This window comes from Suillus paluster (assembly GCF_016628075.1).
Source record: "Suillus paluster strain FC165 chromosome Unknown EDB91scaffold_14, whole genome shotgun sequence".
Taxonomy (NCBI): Eukaryota; Fungi; Basidiomycota; class Agaricomycetes; order Boletales; family Suillaceae; genus Suillus; species Suillus paluster.
In genome coordinates, this window is record NW_024537574.1 from 570505 (window position 1) to 592524 (window position 22020).

A 22020-nucleotide genomic window follows, 5' to 3' on the forward strand; every position below is an offset into this window, starting at 1 on the left:
CGCCACCTGATTAATAAGTATGCTACAAGTAACATGGGGGGCAACGTACATATTTTCACTGGTTAGTCCCGATGTCTTCGGAGCTAGAACGCTTTAAGACCTTCCTCGTACCGGTACCCTATCATCCCTTTCTACTTATCTGAATAGGCAATGGCGACGTGCCCCAGGCCAGCTTGATGGGGTTAGTAATCGAGTGATGTTCGAGGCCACTACATGGAAAGTACCAACCAGCATAGGTATAGCGGCATGGTCGATAAACGAACTTATGCTGATTCCCGATATTTCAATCCTCCCCTCGGGGCACAAAGCGGTTCTAAGACTCCCAAGTGTCAGTACGGAACTGATCACACTTCGATGAGTATGCAACAGCCGTAGGAACCAAGGGGTCACGAAACGTGGGTGCAGCTCATCCTCCTTGATATCACCTGGATAGTTGATGGCACTGTTTTCTTCTTCTTTTGAGGGCAAGGGCAATGCATCATCAGATTGTGTTCGCCAGTGCTGCGTCGGGTACAGATCTCAACGAGCTGAGAGCGAAAGTTCGAGAAAACCCGCACCTTGGCCGCAATGAAATTCAGTTACCATCACATCACTAAGTCACGCCAAAGCAGCTACAGGACAACGGCCCCGCATTCCCTATCACCCTGCTAGACCCTTGAAACTTTAATTCAGGATGTACGTTTACGCTGGTGGTATCGTACTTCCGGGACGGATGTGCTTCGATCGTCGCAGGTCGATGTCGAAGTTTAATAGTAAATGTCTGGCTCTGCGTGAGTGCTTGAGTGGCAGTGCATATCGATACCAAGGCGATTGAGGAAAGTATCTTGAAAAGGTTGTTCTTCATGTGTGATCGCGTGTAGCTCTGAGCCTTGTAAATATCTTGTTTTAGGTAGTCAAATCGAATGTATTTGCTACCCAGCTACTCGCCTTGTCTCGTCAGTCCTCGTCTTTCGGCGTTGGTTGAGTGATACCAGCTCACTCCTGAAGGGTAGTTGCCATCAACAATCGGAAGAATGACCAATTTCTCCTTGTCCCACTTCCCCAAAGACGATCAACTCGTCCGAAAGAAAATGCAAACAAGCACTACTCACAACGCCTTCCGTCCAATACAAATCCGCCTCGACAAGCCTCCTTACATCCTCCAAGCTCTCGGCTTCATAGATAAGCGCAGACCCCATGAACTTTCTATTATGAGGCTCTGCATCCTGTGATTCGCGCGTCAAGAGACCACCGGCGACTTCTGAATGTTGGGATGTTCGTGAGACCACACGACGATGAATTTAAATGACTGACTAATGATTCCTTGGCTTATGAGCTTGTTAGCTCCTAGCATGTGCTTGGGACGGATGGTCATGCGACGCGCTAGGGTACCTTTCTCGGTGTAGTCTGGTGCCCATACTATGTATTGGTGCAGCTTTGTAGATGTGGAAGATATGAAGCGAGCACAGTCCCATTTGAATATGGAAGGAGGTGGGTGGGTGCAACGTATGCAGCTCAAAGCGGAGGAGTGGATGGAACGGGGCAGCATGACTGTCACGGTGAGGGTTTAGAGCTATGAATATCAATGTACATCAGTTGGTCGGGACGCCCGAGTTAGTCACGGTTATTTTCAGTTATAACCAACGATATGCCTGTGAACGCGAGACGGACCAGAATGGTTGTAGACAGACAGCTCAAGGACAGATCTCGTATTTAGTACCAGTTGCCCTCATGCATTGACAAGTCAATTGGTGCATGGCGCGTATGTATGAGACCATGAGTGCAGAGCCAGCTCGAGACCTTTGTTTGGTCAATATTTGGTACTACAGAATTTCGGTCCGCGATCGGTCCGAACGTGGACCGCTGTTGGACCAATCGACTGGTCACGACCATGACCGGCTCGTGAAATGGCACGAGCTCTCAAGATTTCCTTTATCATCCCACACAGGAACATCTGCATTAATCCACAGCGAAGTATCTCCATCCATCAGAGAAACATGTCTTCGACACAATCCCTTCCAAAGTTTGTCGTGTGGGCACCCGACTACACCGATGACGGCGCTCTACAACGGAGAATGGCAGTGAGGCCTTCCCACCTCGAGAACATTAAGACACTCGCTGGTCAAGGTACTCTGCGTAAGTCCCCACAAAACATAGAACCTATCGCATGCACGCACACTAAAGCACGACGCATTAAAAATTGACAGGGCTCGGTGGAGGCTACATGACGCCTGAATCCGTCGACGCAGCCGCAGCTGACAAGAAGTTTGTCGGGTCGTGCATGATTTACGAGGGCGAGAACATCGATGTCGTGCGTAAGCTCGTGGAGGAGGATGTGTATTATAAGAGCGATGTGGTATGTGCCTTGGTTGTTACGGATGGTGTTAATGTTAGGACGCTGACTTGGAGATTGTCGTGGTGTGCAGTGGGACAAGGAGAAACTTGTTATTCTCCCAATCGCATTGGCAACGGCCCTTCCGCCTGTTCCTTCAACTTGATACCTGTGTATATTGAGATACCGAAGATACTACTTATGAACGGAAGATATCAGCAGCCAACGTGACAATAACACAATCGCAATCTAAAATACGGTCTTGACAATGTCACAGAGTACCGCAACCTTGATAAAGCACTCAAATCCAAGGTTCTCCGATGTTCTCTGCCGGCTGCCCAGCAATATCCGAGTCTCCAAGACATCCATATCTCATTGTCCTTTCGAAGCCACAGAATCACCTCGAATACAGGAACCCTAGAATCACTTCAACGAGGCATTGAATGAGCACCTGGTCATCTGTGGCATTAATCCGTGGCAAATGTTGGAATGCGATAGAAAGAACTGGGGGACCAGAGTCCTTGCGAGGGCAGTCAGGCGATCAGTCGACCTGTCATCGTTGCAGCTGATCTAATGTACTATCGTCTCAGGAAAGTATGCGAAGAGATGATTTGACTAACTTGCCTGTGTTTCTCCTAGTATGCCTAGTGGCGCTTTCGTATCCCGAAGTTTGCAGGGCCTGCTCATTACTTAGAGTGCTGAGTAACCGATCCGATTCTAGGCAGCTCTACAAGCATTTGGTTTTGTCCCGAGATTCTGCGCCTTGGTATTCGGGCGTCAAGAGACCACCGGCTGTGAATGTATGTGGAAAGATATTTGAACGCTCTTGGAAGACTGACTTATGACTCCTTGGACCTTAGCTGATGAGCTTGTTAGTTCCTAGCATGTGCTTTGGACACACGCCCATGTGACGCGCTAGGGTACCTTTTTCGGTGTAGTCTGGTGCCCAAACCATGTAGTGGTGCATCTTTGTGGATGTTGAGGATATGAAGCGAGCGCAGTGCCATGTCAATCTGGGAGGAGGTAGGCGGGTACGGCGTATACAGCTCAGGGCGGAGGACTGGATGGACTGAGGCAGCATGACTGTCGCGGTGAGGGTTTAAAGCTGTGAATGTGCATGGTCAGTCGGGGTTGCACAGACTTCAAGTCTTACACTATTGTCGGTTCATCCCATGAACTTACCACGGTGGTAGACAGGACAGATCTCCGAGTCGTATATTATGGAATCAGTTCCAGTTGCCCTCACTGTGCCTTTGATTTGGTTGATTGTGTTACGCTTATATATAACAGTAGGATAGAGGCGTACTTGCGTCCAGCGTCCAGAACTTCCTTCGGTCCGAATTAAGCCTCAATCGATCGGTCCCGGAACTTGTTCCGCTGTTCGATCAATATTCGACTAGAATCGACTCGTCACGACCATCGACTGTAATGACACGAGATCTCAGCTCTCAAGATCTCACTTGTCATTCCACACAGACATATGTATATACATCACACATGGCAAAGGATTTTCACCTATCAGAGAAATATGTCGTCAATACGATCCCTTCCAAAGTTCGTCGTATGGGCACCCGACTACACCGATGACGGCGCTCTACAACGGAGAATGGCAGCAAGACCTTCCCATCTCGAGAAGGTCAAGAAACTCGCTGGCCAAGGTACCCTGCGCAGTGCGTAAGTTCTCACAAAACATAGAACCTATCACGCGCGTACACGCTAAAGCACGACGCATTGAACTTTGACAGGGTTCGGTGAGGCTGCTATATGACGCCCGAATTCGTCGACGCAGCCACAGCACACATAAGGTTTGTCAGGTCGTGCATGATTGACGAGGGCGAGAACATCGATGTCGTGCGCGAGCTCGAAGTTTGTTATAAAAACGATGTGGTATGTGTCTTGGTTGCTACCATGGGATTAAATGCTGTGACGCTGACTTGTAGATTGTCATGGTGTGCAGCGGGACCAGGAGAAACATTTTTCTCCCGATTGCATTGGTTCCGCCTGTGCCTTCTCGATACTTGTGTACGTTGAGATTCTATCTGAAGATGCTACATATGAACGGAATACCAGCAGCCAATGGGATAATACAACACAATTCAAAATGAGATCTTGACAGGGTACCGCAACCTTGATCAAGGACTCAACCCAAGGTTCTCCGTTATTCTCTGCCCGCTCTTGGTCCCCAGCAATATCTGAGTCTCCGAGCCACCTATCTCATTGTCCTTACGAAGTTACGAAATCACTCGAACGCACAAACCTTAGAAATCACTCTAACGAGGCGTTTGAACGGGGTGCTTGGTTCAACAATGGTGTCCTCGCATCGATGGTGAACCTGCAGTTAGTGCCACGCATCTGAACAAGGCCTGGCTGGCTCACCACTTTTCGAGCCTGGAGATACGTTCAGGCATAATATCTATGGTGCGATATGGTCATGTATCGCCTTATCAGTGGCAAATGTTAGTATTATGATAGAAAGAACTGGAGTCGTTGCGGGTGCAGTCAAGCGATTGGTCGATCGGTCACTGATCAGCGTTCGGGCTGCTTTGGCGTGCAGATCTGATGAGGAATTTATGCGTGGAGATGGTCTCCCTAACTTGACTAAGTTTCTCCTGGTATGTCTTGTGGCGCTTTCATATTGCCTTCGAGGTTTGCAGGACCTGCTCATTTGTTAGATTGCTGAGTGATCTATCTGATTATAGGGAGCAACTCTGCATTTGGGCCTAGCGCTCTCGAATAACGAGCCAATTGGATTATATTCCTTCACATTGTCCTACCCAATACTTCTTTCCTCGGCACTTGACGGCTTTAGTCAGTTATACTGGGCTGCACTGGCAGGCTGTATTGTTTGGAGTTCGACCCCCCTCCAAGGTGTCTTGTGGCGGCAGGTGGCACAGTTTTTTATCATTACAAAACTCAATTTACTTATTGTCTTATTGGGGTGTACAACCATATGTATGTAGGTCATTTCTATCTAGGAAGGGGGACGAAGGGGGACGCCCGTGTCCCCCGCCGCATCTCGGAGTCTACAAATGCCCCTAATGGAGGGTAGTGGCACAGCGGAGCACGTCAGGTCACTATTGTCAACCAGAAGACGCGCTGACGATCATGGGAGTCATGACATGCGCGCCAAGTAGCATCACATGATGTGACGACGGCCCCCGGCTCTAGTACTGTCAGGCTGGAGTTCGAATTTCCTTCGGTCTTGAGTTATACTTAGGCACTGCGTGGACACCGATATGGAGTTATGCTGCGCAGTTTCTCACCCTACACTTGACTCGAAGCAGGCGGAGGTGCGCATTCCATCACAGTAACGCTCTTCCACAGACTCAAGCGATGTTATCCAATGGCGAACCTGGAGTCGTACGGTCTAAAAACCCGAAGGCAAGAAGACACATCGAGATATCATCGAACATCATTAAACTCTGATATAGAACGACCCAAATGCTAAGCAATCCTCTGAAACCAAAGAGTCCCAGGACGACAATATGATTCAACTGCTATCCTTCACTATATCGGCCATCAATCTTACGAAAGAGGCTATTCCTATCGCCCTTGCGAAAGGTGTCCTTGGAACAATCGCAAATTTCCTCACTCTTGCGGAGGTGCGTTGGCTTAATATTCAAAATCTTTTATGAAGGGATCCTTAAGTCTGTACAGACAGTGATCAAGAACAAGTCTGATTTCCTGGCGATAGTCAAGAAGTGTGAAACTATTGGGAAAGTCCTTGAAAGAGCAACCCAGGATGCTACCAAAGATGATCTGCAAGGATCCTTTTGGTATGCCTTGTCGGACCTTAACGTGTAAGTGTGAGCCAAGCCAATTTCACTGTATCTGTTAGCTGATGACATCGTGCAGATCAGTAAACCGCATCAATAGTGAAGTAGCCTCAAAGAAGGAGCAAGGATTTTGGAAAAGACTCTTCTCTGTCACGATTGATCACGACCGGATTGTTGGATGGGAAAATGACTTAGATCGCTTCCTCGCACTTTTCAATGTACGTCTCTATAATTTCACCCAAACTTCTACTGCTGAATCACATCTCAAGGCTGAAGCGATCGCTGGCATCGCGATCGACGTGAAGAATATGAAGAAGATGGCATCAGAACTCAAGGGCAAAGCTGCCGATATCAATGTTGTAACGTAAGTTGTCTTTTGGTCGGGCGATGGCATGTCTTTCAGACGCAATCAGGTATCGCCCACCGATGCTGCCACCACGACCTTCCATGTTTTATGGGCGAGGGGATCTCGTGGCAGAGTTGACAGATCTTGTCGTTAACGATGAGCATATTGCGTTGGTCGGTCCAGGAGGCATGGGGAAGAGTTCTCTTGCCAAAGCTATCCTCCACGAGCCACTTATCACAGAGAAATTTGCTGATAGGCGCTTCTTCGTGACCTACGACGGCCTGGATCCGTCAACCATCACTTTTGAAACCTTTATGACTCGTTTTGCGGGAGCCCTTGGCATAGAGTTTGCAGGCGCTGATCTTGTGCGTCAAATATCAACAATTCTTGGTTCCGCCAGCGCCCTCGTTGTCCTCGATAATGCCGAGACCTTCGAGGAGGCCAGTGGATCTTCGGCGCTCGGAGAAATACCACCTGCCATTGCCGAAATTGCAGACATCCCTGGTGTCATCCTGATCCTCACGTCACGTAGTAGAAGGAATGCACCAAACGTGCTATGGATAACGAAGGATATTCCACCACTGGACTTGAGCTCCGCTCAAGCAGTGTTCTTTCAGATATATCACCACGCTAGTCGCAGCGATGCCGAGGAAGACATAAAGAACCTGCTCGGGGAATTGGAATTTCACCCTCTTTCCATCAACCTACTCGCAAATGCCGCGCAGCAAAATGGCTGGTCTCCAGCGACATTGCTGAAGAGATGGGGCAAAAAGGGCAGCAAGGTTCTCGACCATGGCAAGGGAAAGCTGCAAAGCTTGTCAGACACCATGCGGTTGTCGCTCAGCTCGCCATCGATCCAGGATCTCGGCGAGGACGGTCTTCATGCTCTGACCGTCATCGCTTTTTTGCCCCAGGGTCTCAATGACACCCTGGCTAGCGACTTATTGCCGTCGCTCCTGCAAATTGATCATGTATGTGATGTCCTATGCAGGCAATCTCTCGTTTACCATCAAGACGGCTTCGTCAAGATGCTCGCGCCTATTCGGCATTATGTGCGAGATTCGTTGCCACCACCAGGCCCCACTTGTTTGCAAGAGATACGCGACTTCTATTATGACATTGTCCAACAGTGGTCAAAAAAGCGAGACGGTCATGCTGGTATTATTATCTCGGATCACCTAAACATTGAGCGTATAGTTGCCCTCGACCTCGCCCACGCCCCTGAAGAGACTTATTGTGTTTGCTGGCAATTTTTGAGGTGCTTGCAGTGGCATCTTCCCCGCCCAACTACCCTTGCCCCAGCTATTTTCAACATCGTCGAGAACTCCTCCACACGGACACTACAAGCACGTTGCCTCCAGCATCTCGGTTGGCTCTTCGTCGAACTTTCTCAATACGCCGAAGCCATAAAGGCCTTTCACGCTGCTCAGGGTCTTTATCTCACCGCCGACGACCACGAGAATGTGGCAAGCTGTGTTGTCGAATTTGCAGAAATATACAGATGTCAAGGTCGCTTCACTCAATCCCAACAGGTCCTACAGGACCTCCAACTCTCTGAGTCATGGAAATATCTCAGCGACACGGGGAAAGCCCGTGTGTGGTATTTCCTGGACCTCACCAGGTTATTCACATTCGCACCATCTGCGGACGAATTGTTTATGAAGTCCTTGGAAGATCGTAACTGGGGCTTGTCGTCCAAGATTTCGCACCAGGCCGCCAAATTGTATTACGGGGGGACATCGTCCAGGTCAAGATGCAGTTAGAAGACATTCTCCTGCAATGCGCGATGTGTGACCGCGAGTTCGCACTCCAGGTGCTTGCAGAAGTTGCATTTTTGGAAGGCAGGTTATCCGACGCCATGGATTTCCTACAGAAAATTATAGTGATGTTTGAGGGACGCCAGCCAAGACAAGTCCTTTGGTACACCGTCTCGAAAGGTGTCGTGGCGAGCAATCAGGGGGATCACGACCTTGCGAGGGAGCTCATTCACGAAGCCTCTGGAGCGCATGAATTATTTGCGCTGCACAGTACGCGCACATTTCTCCACAGATCTTATGGCTCTGCATGCATCGAGCTCACTGCAGGCGAGTATGACAGGGCTGAGTTCCATTTCCTTCGCTACGATCGAAGGTTGCCATATACAAGGTGACCTGCTGGCCAAGTCATTCAGCGTCCGTGGACTGGGCGAGGTTGCCTTTGCGCGCGGTAACTTCGCTTTAGCTGCACGGCGCTTCGCGGAAACACGGGATTTTTGCGCTGACATGGGAGTGCCTCCCCGAAACTTGTACAGCTGTACACCATTCGATGTGCTGCCAGAGAGATTTAATGGATGGGCGTTGTTTTTGGAGGATCAGTCACCGTTTGCAAATGTTATGCAAACATAATACTCGGTAGCCTGCAATGCATAGTATCTTGTATGATTAGGCAACTCGGATCGCGTAGGTAACCTACTTGAATTTATAATAAAGTTGATCGATTGATCAAGTGAACAACGACGTCAGACGAATCTCAATTGACAAAGTTGATAAGGCTTACCAAGCGGTGAGTGGAAACACACATAAGTATTCTACTAGTACGTACTGTACATCAGTACCTACTTACCACTGGAATGGTTGCTGATCAATTCGAACCAGCTCGGCAATTTTTGCCACTCCTCGAACCGCGAACTAGATCAACGGTCCGGTTCCCCCATTGGACTGTCTGAACTTTGAACCGAACTCGAACGGTCGAGTTCATAAAGGTTCAGGTTCGAACCGTGGTTCTGAACTAGACCCAGCCACCACTAGTCTGTATTGTTGGGAATTCATCTTCCAAGGCGTCTTCAAGTGGGAAGGTTAACATTGAGTACATGCCATCCACCAGATTCCAGAAGGCACGCTGGCGCATCAACAAAAGAGCCTGAATCATATATGTGAATATATGCTGCCCGAAGCATATATTCACATATATGTCGCAATGTAAGACCTTGTGTACAGCTTGTGTATGTCTGAAAAGTTAGATCACAGCACGCATGCTCATGTAAGCTTCACAAGGCCTTGCATGCTTCGGGCTCTTTTGTTGATGCGATGTGTGACATGCGCGTTTCACATGACGTGACGATAGCAGCCTGGACTCTGGAGTTCTTTGCCCCTTGAAATTACAGCATGATAGACGCTGGTATGGTATGCCAGCTGTCCATTTTCTCACCTTCCAGTGGCTTAAAGCAGGCGGAGGCGCGCATTCAGTCACTGTAACGCTCTTCCATACGGACTCCAGCGATGTTATCCAATGGCAACCCTAAAGCTACAAGCTCTAAAAAACCAAAGGAAAGAAGGCTCATATCGAGGGATCATGTGTGTATTTACATCTGAAACAACGCAATCCAAATGCTAAGCAACCCTCCTCTGAGGCCAAGGAGTCCCAGGACGACTACGTGACTCAACTGCTAGGCGTCACTATATCGGCCATCAATGTTACGAAAGACCTTGTTCCTATCGACCTCGCGAAAGGGATTCTCGGAACGATTGCAAACATCTTCGCTCTTGCGCAGGTACGTTCGCGGAATCCTTGAAAGTCTCATGAAAGGATCCCTAAGTCTGTATAGTCAGTGATTAAGAATAAGTCCGATTTCCTGGCGATAGTCAACAAGTGTGAAAGTATCAGGAAGATCCTGGAAAGAGCAACCAAGGATGCTACCGAAGATGATCTGCGAGGATCCTTTGGGGATGCCTTGTCGGACCTTAACATGTGAGCCAATGCAATTTCACCGTCCCTAGAAACTGATGACCACCGTGTAGATCTGTGAATCGCATCAATAGTGAAATAGCCTCAAAGAAGGAGCAAGGGTTTTGGAGCAGACTCTTCTCTGTCACAATTGATCGCGACCGGATTGTTGGATGGGAAAAAGACTTGGATCGCTTCCTCGCACTTTTCAATGTACGTACCTGTAACTTCACCCGAACTTTTCCTCCTGAATCACGTCTCAAGACTGAAGCAATCGCTGGAATCGCGTTCGATATGAAGATTATGAAGAAGATGACATCAGAACTCAAGGGCAAAGCTGCCGATATCAATGTTGTAACGTAAGTTGTCTTTTGGTCGGGCGATGGCATGTCTTTCAAACGCAATCAGGTATTGCCCATCGGTGCCGCCACCACGACCTTCCATGTTTTATGGGCGTCAGGATCTCGTGGCAGAGTTGACAAACCTCGTCGTCAATAATGAGCATATCGCGTTGATCGGTCCGGGAGGCATGGGGAAGAGTTCTCTTGCCAAAGCTATCCTCCACGAGCCACTTATCACAGAGAAATTTGCTGATAGGCGCTTCTTCGTGACCTACGACGGCCTGGATCCGTCGACCATCACTTTTGAAACTTTCATGGCTCGTTTTTCAGGAGCCCTTGGCATAGAGTTTGCAGGCGCTGATCCTGTACGTCAAATATCAATATTTCTTCGTTCCGCCAGTGCCCTCGTTGTCCTTGATAATGCCGAGACCTTCGAGGAGGCCAGTGGATCGTCGGCGCTCGGAGAAATACCACCTGCCATTGCCGAAATTGCAGACATCCCTGGTGTCATCCTGATCCTCACGTCACGTAGTAGAAGGAATGCACCAAACGTGACTATGGATAACGAAGGATATTCCACCACTGGACTTGAGCTCCGCTCAAGCAGTGTTCTTTCAGATATATCACCACGCTAGTCGCAGCGATGCCGAGGAAGACATAAAGAACCTGCTCGGGGAATTGGAATTTCACCCTCTTTCCATCAACCTACTCGCAAATGCCGCGCAGCAAAATGGCTGGTCCCCAGCGACATTGCTGAAGAGATGGGGCAAAAAGGGCAGCAAGGTTCTAGACCCTGGCAAGGGAAAGCTCCACAGCTTGTCAGACACCATGCAGCTGTCACTCAGCTCGCCATCAATCAAGGATCTCGGCGAGGATGGTCTTCATGCTCTGACCGTCATTGCTTTCTTTGCCCCAGGGTCTCAATGACACCCTGGCTAGCGACTTATTGCCGTCGCTCCTGCAAATTGATCATATATGTGATGTCCTGTGCAGGCAATCTCTCGTTTACCGTCAAGACAGACTTCATCAAGATGCTCGCGCCCTATTCGGCATTATGTACGAGAGTCGTTGCCACCACCAGACTCCACTTGTTTGCAAGAGATACGCGACTTCTATTATAACATTGTCCACAGTTGTGTTCAAAAGAACAAGATGCTGATGCTGATATCATTATCTCGGATCACCTAAACATTGAGCATGTATAGTTGCCCTCGACCTCGCCCACGCCCCTGAAGAGACTTATTGTGTTTGCTGGCAATTTTTGAGGTGCTTGCAGTGGCATCTTCCCCGCCCAACTACCCTTGCCCCAGCTATTTTCAACATCGTCGAGAACTCCTCCACACGGACACTACAAGCACGTTGCCTCCAGCATCTCGGTTGGCTCTTCGTCGAACTTTCTCAATACGCCGAAGCCATAAAGGCCTTTCACGCTGCTCAGGGTCTTTATCTCACCGCCGACGACCACGAGAATGTGGCAAGCTGTGTTGTCGAATTTGCAGAAATATACAGATGTCAAGGTCGCTTCACTCAATCCCAACAGGTCCTACAGGACCTCCAACATCTCTGAGTCATGGAAATATCTCAGCGACACGGGGAAAGCCCGTGTGTGGTATTTCCTGGACCTCACCAGGTTATTCACATTCGCACCATCTGCGGACGAATTGTTTATGAAGTCCTTGGAAGATCGTAACTGGGGCTTGTCGTCCAAGATTTCGCACCAGGCCGCCAAATTGTATTACGGGGGGACATCGTCCAGGTCAAGATGCAGTTAGAAGACATTCTCCTGCAATGCGCGATGTGTGACCGCGAGTTCGCACTCCAGGTGCTTGCAGAAGTTGCATTTTTGGAAGGCAGGTTATCCGACGCCATAGATTTCCTACAGAAAATTAGTAGTGATGTTTGAGGGACGCCAGCCAAGACAAGTCCTTTGGTACACCGTCTCGAAAGGTGTCGTGGCGAGCGATCAGGGGGATCACGACCTTGCGAGGGAGCTCATTCACGAAGCCTCTGGAGCGCATGAATTATTTGCGCTGCACAGTACGCGCACATTTCTCCACAGATCTTATGGCTCTGCATGCATCGAGCTCACTGCAGGCGAGTATGACAGGGCTGAGTTCCATTCCTTCGCTACGATCGAAGGTTGCCATATACAAGGTGACCTGCTGGCCAAGTCATTCAGCGTCCGTGGACTGGGCGAGGTTGCCTTTGCGCGCGGTAACTTCGCTTTAGCTGCACGGCGCTTCGCGGAAACACGGGATTTTTGCGCTGACATGGGAGTGCCTCCCCGAAACTTATACAGCTGTACACCATTCGATGTGCTGCCAGAGAGATTTAATGGATGGGCGTTGTTTTTGGAGGATCAGTCACCGTTTGCAAATGTTATGCAAACATAATACTCGGTAGCCTGCAATGCATAGTATCTTGTATGATTAGGCAACTCGGATCGCGTAGGTAACCTACTTGAATTTATAATAAAGTTGATCGATTGATCAAGTGAACAACGACGTCAGACGAATCTCAATTGACAAAGTTGATAAGGCTTACCAAGCGGTGAGTGGAAACACACATAAGTATTCTACTAGTACGTACTGTACATCAGTACCTACTTACCACTGGAATGGTTGCTGATCAATTCGAACCAGCTCGGCAATTTTTGCCACTCCTCGAACCGCGAACTAGATCAACGGTCCGGTTCCCCCATTGGACTGTCTGAACTTTGAACCGAACTCGAACGGTCGAGTTCATAAAGGTTCAGGTTCGAACCGTGGTTCTGAACTAGACCCAGCCACCACTAGTCTGTGTTGTTGGGAATTCATCTTCCAAGGCGTCTTCAAGTGGGAAGGTTAACATTGAGTACATGCCATCCACCAGATTCCAGAAGGCACGCTGGCGCATCAACAAAAGAGCCTGAATCATATATGTGAATATATGCTGCCCGAAGCATATATTCACATATATGTCGCAATGTAAGACCTTGTGTACAGCTTGTGTATGTCTGAAAAGTTAGATCACAGCACGCATGCTCATGTAAGCTTCACAAGGCCTTGCATGCTTCGGGCTCTTTTGTTGATGCGATGTGTGACATGCGCGTTTCACATGACGTGACGATAGCAGCCTGGACTCTGGAGTTCTTTGCCCCTTGAAATTACAGCATGATAGACGCTGGTATGGTATGCCAGCTGTCCATTTTCTCACCTTCCAGTGGCTTAAAGCAGGCGGAGGCGCGCATTCAGTCACTGTAACGCTCTTCCATACGGACTCCAGCGATGTTATCCAATGGCAACCCTAAAGCTACAAGCTCTAAAAAACCAAAGGAAAGAAGGCTCATATCGAGGGATCATGTGTGTATTTACATCTGAAACAACGCAATCCAAATGCTAAGCAACCCTCCTCTGAGGCCAAGGAGTCCCAGGACGACTACGTGACTCAACTGCTAGGCGTCACTATATCGGCCATCAATGTTACGAAAGACCTTGTTCCTATCGACCTCGCGAAAGGGATTCTCGGAACGATTGCAAACATCTTCGCTCTTGCGCAGGTACGTTCGCGGAATCCTTGAAAGTCTCATGAAAGGATCCCTAAGTCTGTATAGTCAGTGATTAAGAATAAGTCCGATTTCCTGGCGATAGTCAACAAGTGTGAAAGTATCAGGAAGATCCTGGAAAGAGCAACCAAGGATGCTACCGAAGATGATCTGCGAGGATCCTTTGGGGATGCCTTGTCGGACCTTAACATGTGAGCCAATGCAATTTCACCGTCCCTAGAAACTGATGACCACCGTGTAGATCTGTGAATCGCATCAATAGTGAAATAGCCTCAAAGAAGGAGCAAGGGTTTTGGAGCAGACTCTTCTCTGTCACAATTGATCGCGACCGGATTGTTGGATGGGAAAAAGACTTGGATCGCTTCCTCGCACTTTTCAATGTACGTACCTGTAACTTCACCCGAACTTTTCCTCCTGAATCACGTCTCAAGACTGAAGCAATCGCTGGAATCGCGTTCGATATGAAGATTATGAAGAAGATGACATCAGAACTCAAGGGCAAAGCTGCCGATATCAATGTTGTAACGTAAGTTGTCTTTTGGTCGGGCGATGGCATGTCTTTCAAACGCAATCAGGTATTGCCCATCGGTGCCGCCACCACGACCTTCCATGTTTTATGGGCGTCAGGATCTCGTGGCAGAGTTGACAAACCTCGTCGTCAATAATGAGCATATCGCGTTGATCGGTCCGGGAGGCATGGGGAAGAGTTCTCTTGCCAAAGCTATCCTCCACGAGCCACTTATCACAGAGAAATTTGCTGATAGGCGCTTCTTCGTGACCTACGACGGCCTGGATCCGTCGACCATCACTTTTGAAACTTTCATGGCTCGTTTTTCAGGAGCCCTTGGCATAGAGTTTGCAGGCGCTGATCCTGTACGTCAAATATCAATATTTCTTCGTTCCGCCAGTGCCCTCGTTGTCCTTGATAATGCCGAGACCTTCGAGGAGGCCAGTGGATCGTCGGCGCTCGGAGAAATACCACCAGCCATTGCCGAAATTGCAGACATCCCTGGTGTCATCCTGATCCTCACGTCACGTAGTAGAAGGAATGCACCAAATGTACTATGGATAACGAAGGATATTCCACCACTGGACTTGAGCTCCGCTCAAGCAGTGTTCTTTCAGATATATCACCACGCTAGTCGCAGCGATGCCGAGGAAGACATAAAGAACCTGCTCGGGGAATTGGAATTTCACCCTCTTTCCATCAACCTACTCGCAAATGCCGCGCAGCAAAATGGCTGGTCCCCAGCGACATTGCTGAAGAGATGGGGCAAAAAGGGCAGCAAGGTTCTAGACCCTGGGAAGGGAAAGCTCCACAGCTTGTCAGACACCATGCAGCTGTCACTCAGCTCGCCATCAATCAAGGATCTCGGCGAGGATGGTCTTCATGCTCTGACTGTCATTGCTTTCTTGCCCCAGGGTCTCAATGACACCCTGGCTAGCGACTTATTGCCGTCGCTCCTGCAAATTGATCATATATGTGATGTCCTGTGCAGGCAATCTCTCGTTTACCGTCAAGACAACTTCATCAAGATGCTCGCGCCCATTCGGCATTATGTACGAGAGTCGTTGCCACCACCAGACTCCACTTGTTTGCAAGAGATACGCGACTTCTATTATAACACTGTCCAGTTGTGTTCAAAAGAACAAGATGCTGATGCTGATATCATTATCTCGGATCACCTAAACATTGAGCATGTAATCGCCTTCGACCTCGCCCACATCCCTGAAGTGACTTATCACACTTGCTCGAAATTTTTGAGGTGCTTGCAGTGGCATCTTCCCCGCCCAACTACCCTGGCCCCTGCTACTTTCAATATCGTCGAGAACTCCTCCACGTGGACGCCAAAAGCACGTTGCCTCCAGCGTCTCGCCTGGCTCTCCGTCGAACTTTCTCAATGCGCCGAAGCCATAAAGGCCTTTGATGCTGCTCAGGCTCTTCATCTCATCGCCGACGACCACGAGAACGTGGCAATCTGTGTTGTCGAATTTGCAGAAATATACAGATGTCAAGGTCGCTTCACTCAATCCCAACAGGTCCTACAGGACCTCCAACTCTCTGAGTCATGGAAATATCTCAGCGACACGGGGAAAGCCCGTGTGTGGTATTTCCTGGACCTCACCCGGTTATATGCATTCACGGCATCTGCCGACGAATTATTTTTGAACTCCTTGGAAGATCATACCTGGGGCTTGTCGTCCAAGATTTCGCACCAGGCTGCCAAATTGTATTACGGGAGGGATATCGTCCAGGTCAAGATGCAGTTAGAAGACATTCTCCTGCAATGCGCAGATAGATATGAGCGCCTGGATGCACTTCAGATTCTTGCAGAAGTTGCATTTTTGGAAGGCAGGTTATCCGATGCTATGGATATCCTACAGACAATTGTAATGGTGTCTGAGGGATTCTATCCTGGACGGGTCCTTTGGTCCACAGTCTTGAAAGGTGTTGTGGCGAGCAATCAGGGGAATCATGACCTTGCGAGGGAACTCATTCGCAAAGCCTCTGGATCACACGAATCGCTTACCCTGCACAGCGCATCCTCATTTCTCCACAGATCTTATGGCTCTGCATACATCGAGCTCACCGCAGGCGAGTATGACAGGGCCGAGTCGCATTTCACCGCTACGATTGAAGGTTGCAATATGCAAGGCGACCCGTTCTCCAAGTCAATTAGCACCCGTGGACTGGGCGAGATTGCCTTTGCGCGTGGTGACTTCACTTTAGCTGCACAACGCTTCGCAGAAACAGAGGCATTGTGCATTGAGATGGGAATTCCTCCCCAAAAATTGTACAACTGTGGCCCATTCTTTGCGCTGCCGGAGAGATTTAATGGATGGGCGTTATTTTTGGAGGGTCAGTCGCCATTTGCAAACGTTATGCAAACATAATACTTGGTAGCCTGCCATGCATAGTATCTTGTATGATTAGGCAACTCGGATCGCGTAGGTGACCTACTTGAATTTATAATAAAGTTGATCAAGTGAACAACGACGTCAGACGAATCCTCACACCTGTTCGTGGCAGACTTATGCATAATAATGGCTGATTGTAGACGAGTCGTTATGTATGGTTCATGCTTATCCCTCGTCGTTATACATAATGCCCTCGAGGCCGCTGGTCATACATAATGCCCTCGAGGCCATCAGTCTCCCAATATAATGCCCTCAAGGCCATCAGTCTCCCGATGTTTCTGAATCTGGACTTGATCTGATCTCGATAATCGAGGCCACTGATTTCATTTCTATCGCGAGTCTTCTGATGTGGTTCCTGGATCTAGGAGAAACACCAAATTTGAATCGACATATTATTACAGGTGGTATATGTCACATATACCACCTGTAGCTGTGGTAGTAATGTATTACTTGCTAGCAGTGTAGCGTAATTGTTATACATTAATTGCTAGTCTGCATAGCTCCGCGTGATACATCATTCTATTATGGCCATAGCCCCCTACTATAGCCTAGCCATCTGCACCAAGCCTATGTGGCTGAGATCTGCTATGACCAAGATCTGTCCAACATACTATCTGAGATCTCTGTCCGACATACAATCTGAGATTTGGGTATTACCATTGCTTCTCCAGGACTTCTTCCCCATCATTTCCCCCTCATTATTAATCACGCCAATTATTGCCCCTCAATGATATCATTATCGTGCTAATTATACATCGGAGGAGTATCAATCAATGGTAGGGGCGTCTGCCTCTCTGCTCTCCATCATATCCACGCCGTCAGAGACCAATGCAGGGACCCCACTCCATAAGTTTTGAAATGAGGCAATCAATGACCCACGCAATGCAGACTGGCGACACACATACGCTGTCAGTCCTTCTTGTGTGGGCACTGAGTCAACCGTTCGGAGAGTCTCGCGCTCCTTCCACCAGGCTGCTTGCCATTTCAAAAACACTATCACACATCTCATCTCCTCCAGCAATAGCTCCACCTCCTCCGACCACCGGTGCGCACGAGCACGAGCCTTGCACCACTCCAAGCGGACACCTATCCAAACATATAATGAGATACGAGTGAGTTCGACAAAGATATACTCACAATCCTGCACCCATTCGTTCTCTGTACAGCTGTTGTCAGCACGTGAGTCCAACCAAATCCAGGATATAGTTCCTGTCCCTTGCCGCTCCATGTCGCCCATAGGTTTGACATCAGAATCCAAAAGCGGGTGCACAATCATCTCCCACCCGCACTTCTCAAGACGGCTGCTAAGGAACAACAGGGCGTTCCGCGCCCGTCTATACTTGAGAACGCTAGCTTGTTTCCTTGACTCTACAGTGTCAATGATTTTTTTTGCACGGGTAGAACCCGCTTGACCGTGAATGTTCTTATCCTTGTACTTGTACATGTGGGATTGAAGGCGCAGGTGCGAGCAAACGTCATTGAGGGCATCAAGAGCCTGTGCATAGCGTAAGTCCCACTTGTGCCCAGCAAGCCTCTGGTCCGTAGGCGTGTCAATTGGGAGTTGTGATGGGAGCCAGAGTTCAAAGTCTTGGGGCTTCAGTTCCTCCATCCTCGCACTAGCTTCAGATGATTGATGACGGAGTTGACAAACCACTGGCATGTACAACTCCTGGACGCGAACCCAGGCATTGAGCCGTCGCTGGAGGGAGGTGATTTGAGTCTGCAGGGTTGCCTTCTGCTTATTAGTGTCATGGAGGGAGACATCGGCAAGCTTGGATCTCAGACGCGCTCTGTGTTCATATGAGAACAACGCAGTAAAAAAGCATAGAACAAAACGTACTGTTGATCTTCGAGATCCATGCCCGAAGTAATCAATCCGCTCGGGGAAATGTCAGTGTGAAGTGAGACATTAATTCCAGCTTGAAGGTCCTGAGCTTCGAGCTTGGCGAGTTCCAATCTTACGGCCGCCTGTGTGACTGCTACTGTGTCTCAGAATAGCAAAGGAGTGACAGATAATACAACTTACGAGCAAACCGACTTTCAAAGGGATTGGGAGAAGAGTTGTCCTCCTCCCAGGCTTCGACTTCTGCCTTCCATTGAGCAATGAGAGCTGGCTGGATGGTCTTCTCCAGCTCCGCGAGAGCTTCAGAATGCTCTCTCGCCCACTTCACAGCTTCAACCATCTTCTTCAGTAATGTTCGCCCTAAGTCTATGTCAGAACTGGCGAGCGCATAGAGAAAGAAGACACCACCTAACACTGTGACTTTTTCCAGTTCCAATCTCCGAAATGATCGTCGAGAGTGTCTCGACGTGTCCCCAGTCCCATCTCTTTTGTGCTTGATGCTACGCGGTTGATATTTGCCCAGCCACGTTCGGGTGCTTCACCATCTGTTTGGCCGACATATCTTGACCAGTTGAAAGAGAAGTTCATGCGACACTTATTGATGTGTGCTTGGATGTGGAACTTCGGCACAAAGAAGCGGATAAGGGAGGATTCACTGGGAAGGTGAAGCTGTTCAGGCATTGTTTCCATTCGACTCCATAGTTTCTTGTGCCACTGACAGGCAATGTCATAGGATATGTTGATCATGGAGACAGCGAGTGCGAGGAGTGCAGAACATACAATATAATCCATGTTAATGTATCTAATATAACATCTCATCAGTTGTCGTCAGGGGATAGAAATATGACGATACATACCGCTCCCCCTTCTGGAGGTCCCCAATGCCATTCGGAAGTTTCATGTCGTGTCTTGCACAGTCGATTGTCCCAACGCCAGTGGCTGCTAGTCCACGAGAGGATTTCGTGTCTGCTGCGTTGACTGCATTGTGGCTCACACACGTACTTCGCTACATAAAAAAACTGAGTTAGGTCTAGAGGAATCACCAGAATCATCTTACTTACTTCTTGCTTTTCTGTGGCATGGTCCGCAAGATAAGACTTGTATGCACTGTCCCGCACAAAATATCCCCATCCAACATTGAGGCTAGGATCGGCAGTGTCAGAGGACACTGCCTTTCGCTTCAGCCTGAAATTCGCGTCGATTGCCACAAATAACGCATACTTCCATCTGCGATGACATGTGAGCATCAAAATGAAGGAATGACACAATATCTTACCTAGCGAGGAGCGGCTCTTTCTCCCAGTCTGGCAGGTAAATTCTTCCCAGGCTGTGGGCATGTGGGGCAGAGAACTGCTAGCTCCCCTTCGCCTGTAGCGTCCACTCCAGCAGGATCGTGTCCCCTTCCTGCACGGCCAAGTTGCTTGAGATTGTGCCATTGGCATACCATCCGCATAAAAGAAGAGTAGCGATCCTATGTTGTAATTAGATAAATGCAGAGACAAGGAAATGATACTCACCCTGATCTTTGATAAGCCAGAATTGTCGGTACGTCTTGCAAGCGAATGATAAAACTCATACACTGACACTTTGCTCTCGAAGGATAGAAGGTGAAAATGCTGCAGAACTGAGAATGTTGCTGCAGTTCGAGGCTCTGAGATGGTTGCCAGGTACCTGTTATGACCGACGTCCAACAATAATGTTGAAGGTGAGCACACAACCACTAGGACTTGATTTGAGATGACAATGAGCAACAGGATAGATTTGAGCTGTTGACGTCTAGGTCACTACAACAGTAGAAACGAAGAGGTTAAGTCTAAGGAACTCTTACGCTAACTAGCCTACTCTTATACATAACATTGAATAGGAGTCTGAAAGAAATCAGCCAATAAGAAAAGAGTCGTACGACTACTGCGGATGACTAAAGATGACTCATGATATATAAGCAATGAGTAAGATGGCAACTAAACAGGAACCCAAGTTCCGACCAGTTCTTCATTGGGAAGCGAGATTGTTCTAGCCCGTGGAGTAGGGGAACCAATCGGAGAAACCACGGGTGATATGTGAAGAGGTGAAGATGTGACAGGGTGAGAAGTCACGTGACCGGTTTGGGTACTGGAAGTAGCCGAAGGAAAACCGAGAAATGAAAAATGGTTCGTATTGGGAATTCGTGACAGTACCACCGCGTGCGTAGTAACTGTTTGTACCAGACCTGAGCTGAAGCACAGCCACAGAAGTCCAGTGCGATCTCATGAACACCATCAAGTCCAATGACGACAAAGTCATCACCAGCAGAGGGAATAGGATTGTAACACTTTTCTCCAGGGTTATGGCCAAGTTGGATGCGAACTCCGAGGCTTTTGAGCACGATGCATTGAAAAAAAGACCCATTCCACATCTGAATATGATCAGTGAGACATCAGCGCTGAAGCGTGAGACATACCTTGATCCTATGCAAAGGGAGATAAGTGTGGTTGCATAGCATGCATGCATGGCAGAACATTTGAATTCCAAAACAGTCGCAACACTGGAATTGAGGTGATACATCACCACACTGACAAGCGATGCCCTCCGATCCACATCCATTGAGGCGCATCATTTCATCCAGAAAACATTGACGTTCTGGAATACATGCGAGCAAAGGTGCGTCCTTGAGTCTACTGAGTTATCACAACTCAAAGAAAGGGAAGGAGAATACTCACTGCTGCAGTGCGTTTGCGTTTTCCCAAAGGAGTGTCACTGACAATATCTTCTGTGATGGCTCCAGCATCAAAGCCCGAGTCACCAGCACACCTGACCTCATCATCTATGAAATATGTGTTGTTAGTAGGCAAGTTGTCAGGAAGTCTCCCTTCAATGTAGCTTGTGTGTAAACGTGTGCTACCTTCATTGGTAATTTCTGCCACACGAAATTGTAAAAGGGGTCGTTCGGGGTCAGTAGAGGGAGGGACAAAGGGCTCGTGCGAAATCGCCAGCCTCCTGGGGGGGCGACCACGGCGCATGTGTACTGTAGTTCAATGTATTAGCTCATACTGTTTGGGCAGTAATACAATCCCAATCCCGCGTTTGGAAAACCTCCCCCTGCTGGCCACCATTGAATACACAGTGGGATCGAATGTTCACATTCAGTTGACCTGATTGCTAAACTCATGGTGGAGATGCTGATACTTCGTGCGGTAAGTAAGCGCCCCACCTAATATGCACAGAGACTGACCTTCCTTTATGCTGATGCAGAATCAAA

The 22020-nt window shown here is 48.6% G+C and overlaps 9 protein-coding genes across 9 annotated transcripts; 6 read left to right on the forward strand and 3 right to left on the reverse strand.

The window, feature by feature from the left end:
• Positions 1–326: 326 nt before the first annotated feature.
• On the reverse strand, positions 327–847 carry EDB91DRAFT_1121299 (uncharacterized protein; the record flags this gene model as incomplete). Its single annotated transcript, XM_041318222.1, has 2 exons — positions 327–501; positions 558–847. A coding segment is annotated over one exon (247 nt), but the record flags the coding sequence as incomplete, so codon positions are not given.
• Positions 848–919: 72 nt separating this feature from the next.
• Positions 920–1528, reverse strand: EDB91DRAFT_1246376 (uncharacterized protein; the record flags this gene model as incomplete). The annotated part of the gene is made up of 3 exons (XM_041322653.1): positions 920–1036; positions 1092–1240; positions 1294–1528. The coding sequence occupies 3 exons, from the start codon at positions 1526–1528 to the stop codon at positions 920–922; spliced, it is 501 nt and encodes a 166-aa protein (XP_041179456.1).
• A 448-nt stretch (positions 1529–1976) lies between these two features.
• On the forward strand, positions 1977–2477 carry EDB91DRAFT_1050093 (uncharacterized protein; the record flags this gene model as incomplete). The annotated part of the gene is made up of 3 exons (XM_041313509.1): positions 1977–2115; positions 2187–2335; positions 2406–2477. The coding sequence occupies 3 exons, from the start codon at positions 1977–1979 to the stop codon at positions 2475–2477; spliced, it is 360 nt and encodes a 119-aa protein (XP_041179457.1).
• On the forward strand, positions 2447–3618 carry EDB91DRAFT_1121301 (uncharacterized protein). The gene is made up of 3 exons (XM_041318223.1): positions 2447–3171; positions 3236–3416; positions 3494–3618. Exon 1 carries the CDS (start codon positions 2908–2910, stop codon positions 3154–3156), a length of 249 nt encoding a protein of 82 aa, XP_041179458.1. The 5' UTR covers positions 2447–2907; the 3' UTR covers positions 3157–3171; positions 3236–3416; positions 3494–3618.
• A 2178-nt stretch (positions 3619–5796) lies between these two features.
• EDB91DRAFT_1220407 (P-loop containing nucleoside triphosphate hydrolase protein) lies at positions 5797–8522 on the forward strand (the record flags this gene model as incomplete). The annotated part of the gene is made up of 4 exons (XM_041320894.1): positions 5797–5913; positions 5969–6111; positions 6167–6386; positions 6457–8522. The coding sequence occupies 4 exons, from the start codon at positions 5797–5799 to the stop codon at positions 8194–8196; spliced, it is 2220 nt and encodes a 739-aa protein (XP_041179459.1). The 3' UTR covers positions 8197–8522.
• Positions 8523–9489: 967 nt separating this feature from the next.
• Positions 9490–11549, forward strand: EDB91DRAFT_1345770 (P-loop containing nucleoside triphosphate hydrolase protein). The gene is made up of 7 exons (XM_041325858.1): positions 9490–9765; positions 9828–9962; positions 10017–10159; positions 10210–10348; positions 10400–10494; positions 10544–11027; positions 11095–11549. Exons 1-7 carry the CDS (start codon positions 9691–9693, stop codon positions 11401–11403), a joined length of 1380 nt encoding a protein of 459 aa, XP_041179460.1. The 5' UTR covers positions 9490–9690; the 3' UTR covers positions 11404–11549.
• Positions 11550–12207: 658 nt separating this feature from the next.
• Positions 12208–12960, forward strand: EDB91DRAFT_152058 (uncharacterized protein). The gene has a single exon (XM_041326246.1). It carries the CDS (start codon positions 12372–12374, stop codon positions 12867–12869), a length of 498 nt encoding a protein of 165 aa, XP_041179461.1. The 5' UTR covers positions 12208–12371; the 3' UTR covers positions 12870–12960.
• Positions 12961–13564: 604 nt separating this feature from the next.
• EDB91DRAFT_152064 (uncharacterized protein) lies at positions 13565–17044 on the forward strand. The gene is made up of 7 exons (XM_041326247.1): positions 13565–13817; positions 13874–14014; positions 14069–14211; positions 14283–14400; positions 14452–14546; positions 14596–16969; positions 17025–17044. Exons 1-6 carry the CDS (start codon positions 13743–13745, stop codon positions 16913–16915), a joined length of 2892 nt encoding a protein of 963 aa, XP_041179462.1. The 5' UTR covers positions 13565–13742; the 3' UTR covers positions 16916–16969; positions 17025–17044.
• Positions 17045–17705: 661 nt separating this feature from the next.
• Positions 17706–21378, reverse strand: EDB91DRAFT_1236365 (uncharacterized protein; the record flags this gene model as incomplete). Its single annotated transcript, XM_041321448.1, has 10 exons — positions 17706–18677; positions 18776–18927; positions 18966–19159; positions 19204–19584; positions 19640–19788; positions 19844–20002; positions 20134–20253; positions 20300–20453; positions 20960–21177; positions 21223–21378. 10 exons carry the CDS (start codon positions 21376–21378, stop codon positions 17706–17708), a joined length of 2655 nt encoding a protein of 884 aa, XP_041179463.1.
• Between the last annotated feature and the right edge of the window lie 642 nt (positions 21379–22020).

Excerpts from the sequence above, each read along its gene's own strand:
- EDB91DRAFT_1121301 (XM_041318223.1), top strand. The coding sequence starts at position 2,908 with ATGCGAAGAGATGATTTGACTAACTTGCCTGTGTTTCTCCTAGTATGC.
- EDB91DRAFT_152064 (XM_041326247.1), top strand. The coding sequence starts at position 13,743 with ATGTTATCCAATGGCAACCCTAAAGCTACAAGCTCTAAAAAACCAAAG. Across the intron at positions 14,212-14,282 it reads GCCTTGTCGGACCTTAACAT|TGAAATAGCCTCAAAGAAGG; the intron begins GTGAGCCAATGC and ends TCGCATCAATAG. Across the intron at positions 14,401-14,451 it reads GCTTCCTCGCACTTTTCAAT|ACTGAAGCAATCGCTGGAAT; the intron begins GTACGTACCTGT and ends TCACGTCTCAAG.
- EDB91DRAFT_152058 (XM_041326246.1), top strand. The coding sequence starts at position 12,372 with ATGTTTGAGGGACGCCAGCCAAGACAAGTCCTTTGGTACACCGTCTCG.
- EDB91DRAFT_1345770 (XM_041325858.1), top strand. The coding sequence starts at position 9,691 with ATGTTATCCAATGGCAACCCTAAAGCTACAAGCTCTAAAAAACCAAAG. Across the intron at positions 9,766-9,827 it reads GGCTCATATCGAGGGATCAT|GAGTCCCAGGACGACTACGT; the intron begins GTGTGTATTTAC and ends TCTGAGGCCAAG. Across the intron at positions 10,160-10,209 it reads GCCTTGTCGGACCTTAACAT|ATCTGTGAATCGCATCAATA; the intron begins GTGAGCCAATGC and ends ACCACCGTGTAG.